General features: G+C 39.8%; 2 protein-coding genes and 1 long non-coding RNA gene across 3 annotated transcripts in view; 1 reads left to right on the top strand and 2 right to left on the bottom strand.

Moving 5' to 3' along the window:
• The window catches only part of tbc1d24 (TBC1 domain family, member 24), a 19,951-nt gene extending 17,680 nt beyond the window's left edge, over positions 1-2,271 (bottom strand). Inside the window, exon 1 of the mRNA XM_054768299.1 lies at positions 2,192-2,271. The gene's annotated coding sequence lies outside the window, so the exon portion shown is untranslated. The remainder of the gene's footprint in view (positions 1-2,191) is intronic.
• Positions 1-13,834, top strand: part of LOC129177318 (alpha-1,6-mannosylglycoprotein 6-beta-N-acetylglucosaminyltransferase B-like) — a 15,388-nt gene extending 1,554 nt beyond the window's left edge. The window contains exons 6-18 of the mRNA XM_054768297.1: positions 1,823-1,887; positions 2,111-2,284; positions 2,365-2,532; positions 2,604-2,773; positions 2,860-2,991; positions 3,476-3,609; positions 6,974-7,098; positions 7,176-7,331; positions 7,400-7,546; positions 7,616-7,732; positions 9,945-10,019; positions 10,143-10,303; positions 12,269-13,834. Of these exons, the coding sequence (XP_054624272.1) occupies positions 1,823-1,887; positions 2,111-2,284; positions 2,365-2,532; positions 2,604-2,773; positions 2,860-2,991; positions 3,476-3,609; positions 6,974-7,098; positions 7,176-7,331; positions 7,400-7,546; positions 7,616-7,732; positions 9,945-10,019; positions 10,143-10,303; positions 12,269-12,458 (1,814 nt within the window). The 3' untranslated portion in view covers positions 12,459-13,834. The remainder of the gene's footprint in view (positions 1-1,822; positions 1,888-2,110; positions 2,285-2,364; positions 2,533-2,603; positions 2,774-2,859; positions 2,992-3,475; positions 3,610-6,973; positions 7,099-7,175; positions 7,332-7,399; positions 7,547-7,615; positions 7,733-9,944; positions 10,020-10,142; positions 10,304-12,268) is intronic.
• LOC129177320 (uncharacterized) overlaps positions 7,178-13,834 on the bottom strand; it is a 51,249-nt gene continuing 44,592 nt past the window's right edge. The window contains exon 4 of the long non-coding RNA XR_008569612.1: positions 7,178-7,518. This is a non-coding gene — a long non-coding RNA (uncharacterized LOC129177320). The remainder of the gene's footprint in view (positions 7,519-13,834) is intronic.

Below are 13,834 nucleotides of genomic sequence, written 5' to 3'. Positions count from 1 at the left end.
CTTGTACAACAGAAATGGTAAAATTGCCTGTAGGATTAATAAAAGTTTTCTAATGCTTGGAAAAAAAATACTGTTCACCCAAATATAAAATATAAAAATTTTTTTAAATGGTTTGAAAAAGACCAATTGTCTTATAGTTGGGTCTAGAGATTTATACATGCATACCAACAGGGGGTGCCAAACGACTTCTCCCCGAGCTGGCCAGAGCTTTTCTTTTTGTCATTCACACACACCAGTGACCCACAGGAAAAATGTGTCTCAAAGATTGTTAGCAAATGTTAAGGTAATACTTATCAACAAAGCAGCGCTGTCAAACAACAGTCCAGCAGCTAAGAAATATGATATCAGTTTTACTGCATTCTATCAATCAGCCCTAAAACCTTTTTAAAAATATTTTTTTTTCCAAAAACAGGTTCTGAAAAAGAGGGTTCATCTTACATTTAGGGTTGTCTTCAATATGGTTCAGTAATTCACTTTACATTCTGTTCTGTGAGAACCAGAGTCATAATGGAATAGAATTTGTTTTGACTTTGGAGGTTCCATGGTAAATACACTGTAAAAGCATTTCCACTTTGTGGTTTTAATTGGCCAATTTCAAGCTCCTCTGTGGTCGCCTGCAGTGGCGACACCATGGACCAAAAAGCCTTCCAGTTGAGGTTAACCACGGGCCAAATGAACAAGCTGTGATAATGGATGTTCTGAACGGAGATGAGGGGAGGCGGGGTAAAGGCCAATGGGGGCAGTCCGTGTGGTTTAATGAGACCCACCTGATAGGTGTCAGGTGAGAATCAGGTTAGACACGCAGAGTGGGTGCACTCTCACCTCCTTATTTGGACAATCCAGAAATTGGCGGCAAGTTTACAGGACACACATGCCACCCGCATGCACCAAAAACATGCATAAAATATGACTCAGTTACCCAGGAGTCTTTTCACAAACATGTCCACTGTGCCAAGGACTGTTTTTTTTCACCCTCTTTTTCTTTTTACTAGGTTGTTTTACGCTGTAAAGGAGTGTTTATATTGGCAGGGGCTTGCAGGAACTGTTGGGTAGGACGCATGTGTGTGTGTATTAGTTCCACTTGATTGACATTGGCAAGAGGTGGTGGGGGGCTTACAGGAAGTGAGCGCACTACCTCCACTCTAATGCTATGTTTATCATGTCAATTTCAATTGGAAGGACACTTTATTAGGCATAATCCAATATAAGAGTTGTGTGAATATGCCTTTAAAAAGAGAGTAATGCTAAATTTTGACAGTGTCAATCAAAAGTGGGTATATTTATCCTTACAAAGGCAACATTTTGGAACATTTGTTGTATTGAACCAGATTAATTGTGCAGGTCTACCCAATAAAATGAATGCATATGAAATGAATACTTACTAAACACAATGCAGTATCCACTACTGATCAAAATATTAAGGAAAGTTGAAAAATTGCAAGAATTTAGATTTAAGGAGTTTCTAAGTAGAGCTTCAAAATGCAAAAAGAAGAAATGCGAGTGAGACCAAAATGTAAGTAATTTTTTGCAAACATTGTCATTTTAATTTATGCATTATCTGTATGCATGCGGTAATGTTCCTCCACATTTCTGTAATAAAATGCCTTGACGCATTCCTCCAAAATGCACTTTGGACATAAAATTAAGTGTATTAATGTTTAAAAAGGCGAGTTAAAAAAACCCCCACATTTGCTTAGGTTGAAGGAAATAAAAGTGGGTTACGACTTAATGACCATTGAAACATGTGAGTACCAGTATGAGACCATTTCTAAACATAAACATAAACCTAAATAAAAATATCAATGTCCTCTATTCCCTTCAGGACCCAAAGAGGGGTGTGTGGTGCCGGTGGATCCTGCATTTCCAGTGTGTGCAGAGAAAGTTGAGGTGAGGGGTATCATGTCCATGAGGAAGATGTTTTTTATTCATAACTTGATAAAAACTCGGAACCTTACAAACTTGCCAATCGAGCGGCTATTTTTTCAGCGAGGGGGATGGTAGATATCGCCAAGGGTTGATGCTCATGAACAGGCGAGACAGGAAGACAAATTATGTTATTAAAATGTCAATTTTTGCACAATAGGGGACTTTTAACAACCGTCTGTTTTAGTTCCTGCAGGCCAAGTGGCAGTCAGACCCCTGCTATGCCTTCTATGGTGTGGATGGCACCACCTGCTCCATACTGACTTACCTCAGCCAAATAGAAAACTTCTGCCCGCCTCTACCTGGCCGGAACCGCTCTGCTCCCCCATGGCATCAGAAACCACCGCCCTATACAAACAAGGTATCCATTCAATATTATACCCTAATATGTCTGTAATTATATCAGTACAGCTGTTTGCATACTCACACTATTTTGTTCAGGCTGAGGTACGCTCAACGCTGAGTCTGCTCTATGAGGCCATCAGCAACAACAGCGGTGCTGCGGTGACATTCATGCTGTCCAGGGTGGAAATGATGTCAGAGCGCTGGAAACAGGCTGCTGTCACGATGAGGCAGCACAACAACAACACTCATAGCGCTCAGATGAAGGTAGAACTAGCGACATAGTTTACTACTGTAGAGATTTAAGCAGACTACAGACATATTTCTCCCATGTATAGGTGCTGCTTTATCCTGGCGCCCTTGCTGGGGATGGAGGCCAACGTTTCCAAGCCATGGTAGAAAGAGGTGGCCCTCTTGGAGAGCTGGTTCAATGGGCAGATCTTAGTGCCTGTTTGACCATCCTGGGTCACAACCTGACACTGAGCACCTCACAGCATCACCTCCACAGGTAGACAATGTCTGCCAAACACAATGTGACTGAATGAATCATCATTCTATTTGGAAACATATGTAACTTTGTTGTGATGCGTCCAGCCTGATTGGTGCCGCTCCAGGCCGAGGCAGCTGTCCCATCAAGGTGCCCCTGACCTTTGACCTCATCTATACCGACTACCATGGGCTAGCTCACCTTCGAGGAGCCATGGGACTGGCTTTCCAGCATTACCAGTGAGACCACAGTTTTCTAAACACTTAACACATTGCATTTTTTAAACACTTAACACATTGCATTTTAAAAAATCATCGGGGATAGGCTCCAGCTCACCTTGACCGATTTTAAAATAAAATCAAATAAAATAAGCTCCTCCCCTCTACTGTGAACAGGCTAAGCAGTAAAACATAACATTTAAACTACATTTGCCTGCTTCAGCGGAAGCTCTGCTTCTTCCTACTCCTTTTGAACTTGTGAATTGTGATATGTGATGTATACTGAAATGAAATGAAATGTTCAAATAAATCAAATCAAATAAAAAAAAAACACAAGGTAGCACTAATAACCTCTAATTGGGCTGTCATCCACTAAAACATCCACTTGAAAAATCCGTGATATCCCGTGGGATACATTGCAGTTGTCTATGACCATACATTTGTAGTTTCTTCCAAAATTTCAAAATTTTCTCTACCAACTTATTTTGTACTATTTGTATTATAGGTGCCGCTTCAGAATCCTGGACTCATTTGGCACTGAACCGGCCTTTAACTTGGGAAGTTATGCAAGCAGCCGTGGCTATAAAACACAGTGGGGCAGCTGGAGCCTCCACCCGTTGCAGTACATGACCATGTTCCGTAAGTGTGTATGGCAACATAGGACTTATTTCCACCCTGATATTACTGTAAACATGTGAGCCAGTGTGAACTGGAAACCAAATGATGCCTTTATCCTCTTAATACTATGACTACGAGGTGGCTGGAACTACTTTACCATGACATCTGATAAAACCATATGTCACAGTGGTCGTCATTATGGAAGAAAACACTGCATGCAGAGCAGCCTTGGCATCTGTAAAGCTGAAATACATTGCACACATATACTGTATCAATCCATGATGATGATGCCTCACATACTTGTAGGCATTCTCAGGATTAATAGTGAGTGAGGTTAAATCAACGCAGTGCCCAGACAGAACTTTCATTCTAACACCTCTCTCTGTGGCTTTTCCCGTCCTGCCGGTGGATGGAGACAAGCTGGATGGAGGTGAGAGCCGCTCTTCATCCCTCAGCCGGGAATATGTTTATTTGTCCTGCTGGAAGGAGAGATAAGTGTTAGCTGACAGCTTATATAGTGAGTCAAGCAGAGGGAGATAGTTGCTTTTGATGTGGATAAGTGGCGATGATGATGCTAAAAGGAAAAGTGTGCTTCTGTAGTGCTGATGTGACGGCTTGGATGGAAAGCCCCACACACACCACAAGTTGGAATGGGTGCTCACACTCACACCTATGCTGGCACATTCCTGCATCACGTAGCTAAATACTCATCCGTCACACCTCTCACAGTGTATCGCAGGGCGACCGCCTACCCAAACAGCTGGAGTGGAACATCTTACATGCAGAGTTCTCATTTCCTCTAACAGCTGGTTTTGTACACCGATTACAGATTTGCTCACCTTCCTTTTTGAAATGATCACATTGACCAAATAAAAATTCACCTTCCGTTTTGTTAGGTACACCTGCACAATCTAAGTGGTGGTAAGAAAGAAACATTCTCTTTACATTTAATTTAACAATGTGGTTATTGTGGTTGTAGTGTGCACTGCAATGCACTTCGGTTTACTCACTCAGTGTAGGAACAAAAAATATAGGAAGTACTATTGTGTACAGCAAAATTCAAAATGCTGTGACTCCCCTGAAGCCTAATACTTTGAAACAGCCGCTTTAAACCACAATCACATTTACAAAATGTAAATAAACCTTGAAAAACATAACTACCATAAATGCTGTAATTAGGGATGCTCTGATCGATCAGCCACCGATTAGTATTGGTCAATTTCCGTAAAAAGCACGCAATGGGCATATGCTACACCAGCCTCAAACATGCTTTGCCTAGCTGTCACTTACGGTGTGCGTGCGCGCTCCCGCGACCTGCATGCAGATCTCGGCATGGATGCCAAACTCGGCACAACAACCGGCAGCTAGGGAAAGCGAAGCGAGTTTAGTGGGTTAGCGAGCTGTGTTGAGTGGAAAGCCGGACTTGCGTTTTCAGCGAAGGTAAATACCTTTTACAGCAGCTGTATCACCATGGTAAGGATAAACTCAGCTTATGCCCGGGCTTTCAACTTAAAATCAAAAGTGCCACTGTTTCACTGTTGAACTAATTCGGAAATGGCGTCACCATTTATTTAGAACCTACGAGGTTCCTGAGGGGACATGGACATGATATTATCCATTTATAAGCGGGATCGATTTTCAGCTGAGGGAATATGCTAGATATGCTCACTTTTTGAGGCGAGCACAAAGAATAAAATACAATATGAAATATTACTAATTAGGCCAATGTTAGCAGATGTAAATGTCACAGGTGTCTTTGCGTGAGACTCAGCCTGTTAGTCTTCTTATATTACAATATCTTCTGGAGGAATAAACACTCTAAGGCATCAATCAACTGTAACAAGGAACTATAACAAGAAAAAAAAATTGTACAAGAACATTTTTTAAAAAGGTTGCCACAAAACACGACACACACAAAACACTGCCATCTAGTGGTCACAATGAGATACAGCATTTGAAAATATTACATGAAAATATAACATGAAAAAGAAAGTTGCTGCTCCAATTTATTTATTTTTTTATGGATAGGCATTCATATGTCAAAGTTATGCAATGTTGAGTGTTGATAAATGAAAAGACTAGTAGAGTATACAGTGTTCCCTCGCTATATCGCGGGTCACTTTTGGCGGAATCGCTGTTTCGCGCATTTTTTTAGTGATTCTTTTTTTATAATAATTACTTGCTTATCTTATATAAAATACACTGGCTGGGATGGCTTCACTTTAACCTGACGTCAAACACCAACTTTCAAATGAACACGCACTTTGCACAATGCCGAAAACCAGACTTGACAAAGTAAGTTGATAACCAATGTTGAAGTACCGTTCAATTCTGTTTGAGGAGTTTAGGTTTTGTTGTGTTGCATCTTGAGCACAAAGCCTGAATGGTTGAGACACTTTCGCGGATTACCTCCCCAATGTGACTTTTTACCACAGTTACATTTTATTTTCAAAACAAACAAGCAATACGATACGGTTAGTTTGGAGCTCGTTTTTGCCTACGGGGAAAGGGATGTCACGTTCATGGGGTACGTAATAACTATTAATATAATATAAGTGTCACTGAGCAATATTGCTCGCTTGTTATCATTATACTAATTATGTCTTTGTGTTTGAATCTCCGTTGGGCATCTCTGTGTGGAGTTTGCATGTTCTCCCCGTGCGTGCGTGGGTTTTCTCCGGGTACTCCGGTTTCCTCCCACATTCCAAAAACATGCATGTTAGGTTCACTGGAGACTCTAAATTGTCCATAGGCATGAATGTGAGTGTGAATGGTTGTTTGTCTAAATTCAGGCTTGTGTCAAATAGTCCAAAAATAGGCAAAAAAAGCAAACAAAAAACCTATCTGCCCAAAAAGTAATTTATTTGCCAGGGACTTAACGGCGGAATTGAAAAATGTACAGTTAATCCATGTGATCGGTATCGGTGTTGGCCAATCTCACTCATGAATGGTGTGTATCAAAATGGGCAGCATAAAACCCTGATCGGAGCATACCTCGCTGTATTTATACCCAGTGTGTTTATTTGCCTAAACTGCAGGGATGGGTGCCAGTTTTGAAGCAGGTGATGACTGTGTGAAGTCTAAGCCGTTGTGACTGTTGTTATTGTTATTATTTCTACTATTAGTGGTAGTGATGGTAATGATGATAAGTGGCAATAATAATGATCAAGATTGCTGGTATTGTAATTTATTTGTATGTATTTTTGCATTGTTTTATGTTTGTTATTGTTCCATGCTTTTAAAAAAATAGTATTGCTGCTATTATTATTGTTGCTGATATTATTATTTCATTTTGTATTTCTATGTATTCTCAATTGTTTTGTGTACATTTTTATCTTTTTTTTCCACCTTTGATATTATGCTATGAATGTCTTTTTGTATGCAGCACATACACCTGATAATTCCTTCCTGGGCTTTGTAAGTGAGGAGGCAGCAAGGGGGCAGGACTCTGACCTCTACAGGAAGGAGAAGATAGCAGTCATCTATGGCAAACAGGAGTACATGTGGCAGGTAATGCAATAAAATGTCTAGTTTGGTCATGAATACTTTGCAGACTAACAACATTTTCTTGTGTGTGAATACTTTAGGGAAAATCTGAATATGTACAGGTGATTAGTGAAGAACTGGAGATTCATGCTACTGTCTACCAGCCTCCTGGACATGTCTCCACCTTGCCCAGCTTTGTGAGAAACCACGGCCTGCTCTCCCAGCAACACTTCCTGCAACTCCTCCGCACAGCCAAAGTCAGACACAAGCTGATGGTGCCTCCTTTAAAAGCACATTAATAAGACCATCCCCCCTGTCCCATCAGGTGTTTGTAGGTCTTGGTTTCCCCTATGAGGGTCCTGCGCCCATCGAGGCTATCGCCCTGGGCTGCATTTTCCTCCAGCCATGTCTCAATCCGCCTCACTCCTCAGACAATAACGACTTCTACAAAGGAAAACCAACAACAAGACAGGTACTCATGAAAATGTCAAATACATATGGATTTACTATTTTATAACGGTGAATGATTTTTGGATCACAGATATCCTCCCAGCACACGTATGCTGAAGATTTCATTGGTAGACCTCACGTGTGGACGGTGGATGCGACTAACAAGACACAAGTGCGGGAAGCTGTCAAAGAAATTCTACGCACAGAGGTACACATACATTTTACGTTGTTGAATATTTTTGGACATGTTTTAAAATCATGTATTCCAAACAACTGTTAGATTGCAATAAAAAAGGATATCATATTTCTTAGCTGACAGCGTCATTTTGATGACCATTATTGTAACATTAGCATCATAACTCCTCTCTTGTTTGAGACACTCTTCTTCCAGTTGGTCACTGGTGTGTGTGTGTGAGTGACAGGAAGAAAAGCTCTGACTCACTTGGTTTGCATGTATAAATCTCTACACCCCAAATATAATTTTGGGACCACTATCTTTTTCAGGGTATTTTTGAAGGAAAAAATACTTCTAATCTTATATTTGGGTCAATATGGCTTTATACTCTCACAGGGTACTGAGGTGGCATGGCTCATGTGGTAAAGTGGCTGGAGTGGTGGTAGAGTGGTCATCTCCCAAACTGAAGGTTGCTGGTTTAATCATTGGCCCCACCGTGACCATGTTGAAGTCCCCATGGGCAAGCTACTGAACACCCAGTCGCTCCTGGTGCTACATCACCAGTAGGTGAATGAGGTTAACGTGTCAAAGCACTTGGAGTGTCTGGAAAGTAGAAAAGCGCTATAAAAGTGAAAGCCCATTTTCCATTGACTTCACTCGGTACAATCTAATGACATCTACCACAAGAGCCACGCTGTATACCTGTATACCTTAGACTCATAGTTCATATTCAATACAAAGCACTGTGAAATGAATACATTTGTATTGCAATCCTTATAGTGTTGTATTTGGAGTTTGAACATGACCTGTGCTATACAGTCATCACTTGTTTATCATGATGAAAGGGTTCCAGACCGGACCGTAATAAGTGAATTTCCGCAAAGTTCTTATTTATAAATGGAACATTTTCATCGTTAAGAGCATAGAAAAACTTTTTATTGCCTTTTAAATACAGTTTTTAACATTATTAAAGCCCTCTAGACATAAAATAGAAGAAGAACCAGAAGAAGAGATCATACTGTATCCCCCCGTATTAGCCTCACTGCACTGGTTACCTGTCAAATTTAGAGTTGAGTTTAAAATTGTCCTTCTTGCATATAAAGCACTACACGGTCAGGCACCAGTATGTCTTAAAGACCTCCTAGAACCCTATAAACCCAGTAGAACACTTCGCTCCCAGAATTTACGATTACTTTCCACTCCTAGAAATTTTAGAAGTAGAATTGGAGGGGAGATCATTTAGTTATCAGGCTCCTCTGTTGTGGAAAAAATCTTCCTCACTCAATCCGGGGGGCAAGACACTCTCTCTCTATTTAAAAGTCAATTCAAAACGTACCTCTTTGTTAAAGCATATCGTTGGAACTGACCCCTGATATGCTGAAAGACACTCCTATATGTTCCTTGGACTAAGACTAAGACCTCTGGCTTGATCTACCATCTATCCCTCTACTCTATTTTTATATCTCTAACCCAACCCAGAGCCTGGGTTCTGTTCAAGGTTTCTTCCCCAGAGGGAGTTTTTCCTTGCCTCCTTTGGCAAGTGCTTGCTCATGTGGGGTTTCATTCGGTTCTGTTTTTCATTTATGATAGTGACCTCCATGTGTAAAGTGCCATAACATAACTGTTGTTGTGATTTGGCGCTATATAAATAATTGATTGATTGATTGATAGACTGATTGACACAACCTACAGTCACCTGTACATTTCTATTACTCAATGAAGATATAATAATTGAAAATAAGACATAAACTCAGACGTTAGCATTGGGAGAGTTCCTTTTTTTTTTCTTGTTTTACTTCCGGGACTTCTTGCGGTGGCTAGTGTAACATTACTGACACCTAGTGGCCAGCGTAAAATAATATATAGCAACGTGTCTTTCAGTGACTTTTCTGAATGTCTTGTATTTGCATTTCAGTTCATTTAGTCATTTTTATGCTTACAAATGCTTAATTTAGGCAAAAATATGTATCATTTGCTTACACATAAATATTTTTAAGTACTATAACAGTGATGATTTATTATTTAATATATTCTGAAAAACGTGATAGGGTGAAGCAGCAAAATTCAATGCATGACATGGCAAGGGACGACTGTATATCCTTTTCAATGGACTATAGCACACAGAAGACAGCCTACTTGTTGATAGGCAGAATATGTGGCATTACATGGAAAAAAAGTTTGAAATTTGAAACTTGGTTTCAAATTTTGAAAAAATCACAAATGAAAGTTAAGTTTCCTTTTGCAGGTGAAGCCTCTAACGCCAAGAGAGTTCTCATGTGAGGGAATGTTGGAGCGGGTTCATCATTATATCACTCACCAGGTAAAAGCTGCAGCCACATTAGCATACCAACAATAAATCAGTGGTTATGTCATTATTTTCTGCTAAAAGCTTACAGATCATGTAATTAATCTGATGTGATATTTATGATCCTTCTCCTTCCAGAGTTTCTGCAGTGCATCGGTCACCACGTGGCCGCCCGAAAGTGCTCTAAGAGTGCACCTGGGTCCCCTCGGTCAATCATGTGTAAGTGTGTGTGCACGGTCCTCCCTTGTGTGTGAGCCGTTGCTCTTTCAACGCCTCAACAACCCTGAAGTGTTCACCAGGTGAGACATGCGCGCCGTGCTTGTAACACACTGTAACGTGTCAATTCTACATTCTACATGTTAATTCTAAATTTATAAGTCCGAGAATATATTGTACAGGATATAATGTAAAAGTTAATAATAAAAGATTGAAATATTGAAAATAAAAAGGACAAAGCCTCTAAAAATTCTAATTCATTAAAAAAGGGAGTAAATAGTAATAAAATGTACAAAGTTTTAAAACCTGTGCAGAAAGGGCTATATTTTACCTCTTTTTAAACAATTTTAGAGAATGTTAGTGTATGTTATTTTCATGAAACAAAATTATTGGAAAATTTATTAAAAATACATATAAACAGTATTTTTTTGACTGAGTTTTTTACACTGGATGCCCTTCCTGACACAACCCTGGCCAGGAATCAAACCTATGCCCTCTGCCATGAAAGGCAGATGGGGGTACCATTACACCACCAGGGATAATACATTTAAAAAGTGTACTTTTGAATAAATAAAGGCCTCCCCTGTAATAACACCATGCCACATATACAGTAACAACACATTTGCAATGGCAAGTAATGACTACTTGCTAATGCTGCATCCATTTGTTTTGCAACAGATATGTGTTAATTCCACGACAGGAGATGTGTGGTGTTACACACATCGGTATCGGTGTCAGTTGATATCAAAATCGGAAATTGAGAGTTGGACAGTATCGGCAAAAAAGCCAATATAGGACATCCCTACTTAACACTATACATTTTTTATTTCTTTTTTTGTTATTTTTTTCTGACATTTTAAACTAACACGCTACAGAAATCACTGTGTTAAAAAAACATTCAAAATATAAAACATTATAATGTATTTTAATCCCTTTATCCATTTTTACTGCATTGCCTGTCCTTTCCATCATGGTCAGACGCCAAAGCACTGTTATAATTGGACAAAGCGGTAGCCTCATGAGTGGTCAAAAAGTGAACTTCCTGTCTACCTAATTCTGTAGCTAGCGCAAACACTGATGACGAAGATGGCGAAAAAAAAGAAAGATGAGGAGTACCGTACATTTCAGAACGAATGGACAGAGGAATACGCCTCCACCGCATGTTTGGTGGTGTCTAATATGCAGTGATAAAATTGAATCGCTGAAGCAGTAAAATATAAAGCAGCTTTTTGACACACGGCATGCTACATTTGCATCTACCGGTTAATATCTACACCTTGAAAAAGGCATGCCAAGAGTTACTCCAATATCGGACATCCCTAATTATATTTATGGGTATTTTATATTATTGTATTTTATATTATATATTTGGTAAGAAATAAAGACAACCAAAAAATCCGAGGAGCCACTTGGGAGCCGAAAGAGCCGGCTCTTTTTAGTGAGCCGATCCAAAAGAACCGTCTCTCTCAAAAAAGCAGAAATTTCCATCACTACAAGCTAGCCAGCATCAACTCCGTGCATGGAGCCGACAAGCTGACTGGTCTTCAGCCAGATTTGTTGGTTGTTTAGCTATAGTGAGGAACCAGAAGTCACATTAATGCTAAGAAATGTTTTATTTATTGATTAGCTTCAGTATAACAACATTATCAAAAAGAATACATGCAGAGACTTATATTCTAAAATTGTTGGTCGTGCCTAAAAATGCACGCATTTATTTGTATTCAGTGTAATAAAAAATTCTATGGGTCTCTCACGGAAATACATTTTAAAAAATATGGCTTTCGTGGCTCTCCTAGCCAAAAAAGGTTCCCAACCCGTGCTCAGGCACCAGTATTCCACTGGTGACGAGGCGACCATCCATTTTCTATACCGCTTCTCCTGTTTAGGGTCGCAGGGGTAAGCTGGAGCCTATCTCAGCTGACTTCGGGCGAGAGGCGGGGTACACCCTGGACTGTGATGAGGCGACCTTGTGTACAAAATCAAATTTCTTGTGACAACATTCAGATTCAATTTCAAGAGCTACTTTCCTGTTCTTTTTGAATGTACAGGCTTGGAATCAGTTGTTCCAGCAAACTGAAGGAAGTCAACCACATATTCCCCGCCTACACCCCCTGGGGTCGACTGTGTCGCCTACAGCAGGAACCGTTGCTGTTCAGCTGTTCCGGTTCCGACCCTTCCCACCGCCGCCTGTGTCCGTGCAGAGCTTATCGACCTGGACAGGTGGCACTGAGCCCTTAGGACATGGCAAGAATGGCGTTAAGGAATCAGGTCCATCAGTGTAGGTTTGTTTTCACTTTGACCAAAGAGGACAGCTGCATTGCCAATGCTACATACAAAGCAAATGAGACTTAAATGTAGGATTAAAACCACATTTTTGTGTCCAATTAGCAATCATTTTGGTTCCTGTGACTTCATGAGATGATTCATTGCAAGCAATACAACGTCGGGCCATTTTTTAGACTCAGGAAATTAAATTACATTATCTGCTCATATCTGATGATAGAAGGATGATGGAGTATTGCCCTTGACATGTCTATATTTCACTTTAATTTGAAGTCGAAGCCCTCTTTTTCAGTTTGGGTCACATTTGCACGGTTCATTGATTCCCGTCTGACTACAAAATGACGAGTCTGGGCCTCCTTGGAGATAGGGTGACAGCCTCAAATGATGAGGCTCATTATCGCTGTGAATCACAAATAACCTCTGGGCGCCTTTGGGTGGTCACTGCCATATGAGCATGATTATATTGTCATATAAACCTCCAGTTCCTGACTGTCTTGGCTCTGTTTAACTTCATACCCCCCACCATAGAGACTGTTTGTCTTTCAAACACATAGCGGTATTCTGTCACTCAAGGCAGGATTAATGATGTTTTCTTGACTGAAAGGACACTTTTAAACCCTTAAGACAACCTCTAGACTTTTTGTGCCAGTTAATTTTTCTTAATTTTCAAACCATTTCGACTATGTTGGCGACATTTGCCAAATTATATTCATTTTGAAAATGTTTAGAATTGTCATGTGTAGATGTAAAAAAAAAAAGATCACATTTATCTCAACATAAACTTATGCAATCGTTTGTGTTAAGATTTCAATTTGGACTACAATTTAAATGGCTTTCTGTTTTTCAATTTTTATATTTGTCCACAAGATGGTGCTATCGTTTCCCATTCAAAGCATGCAGCAACATTTTACACCTCTGTTTTGTGCAGGGTTCCTTGAAACAATAAGTGTTTGTCATTACTATGTTCGATAATGATATGTATGAAAAAAAGTGTGTGTGTTTCTGTGTGTGTGTGTGTGTGTGTGTATTTTTTTTTATTTCAATAAAATACAAATTCCCAAAGGAGAATTATTGTTTGACACCTATATTACAGGAGACGCGGCATGCTACAGCGGAAGTAGTTTTAAAAGACTGACTAATTTGAAGTGAAGTGAATACTAATTTGAAGTATTTTTTTCAGCAGTTTTTGGGAAGCGGGCATTTTTGGTCAAATTGAGTGTGAGTTTTAAATTATTATTATTATTATTATTATTATTTAACCTGACAGGGCAGAAAAACATTCCCACCTTCCAAAAACATGCATGTTAGGTTAATTGGAGGCTCTAAATTGT

This window comes from Dunckerocampus dactyliophorus, chromosome 2 (genome assembly GCF_027744805.1).
Source record: "Dunckerocampus dactyliophorus isolate RoL2022-P2 chromosome 2, RoL_Ddac_1.1, whole genome shotgun sequence".
NCBI lineage: Eukaryota > Metazoa > Chordata > Actinopteri > Syngnathiformes > Syngnathidae > Dunckerocampus > Dunckerocampus dactyliophorus.
The sequence above is the reverse complement of the archived record's forward strand: the minus strand, read 5'-3'. Positions and strand labels throughout refer to the sequence as shown.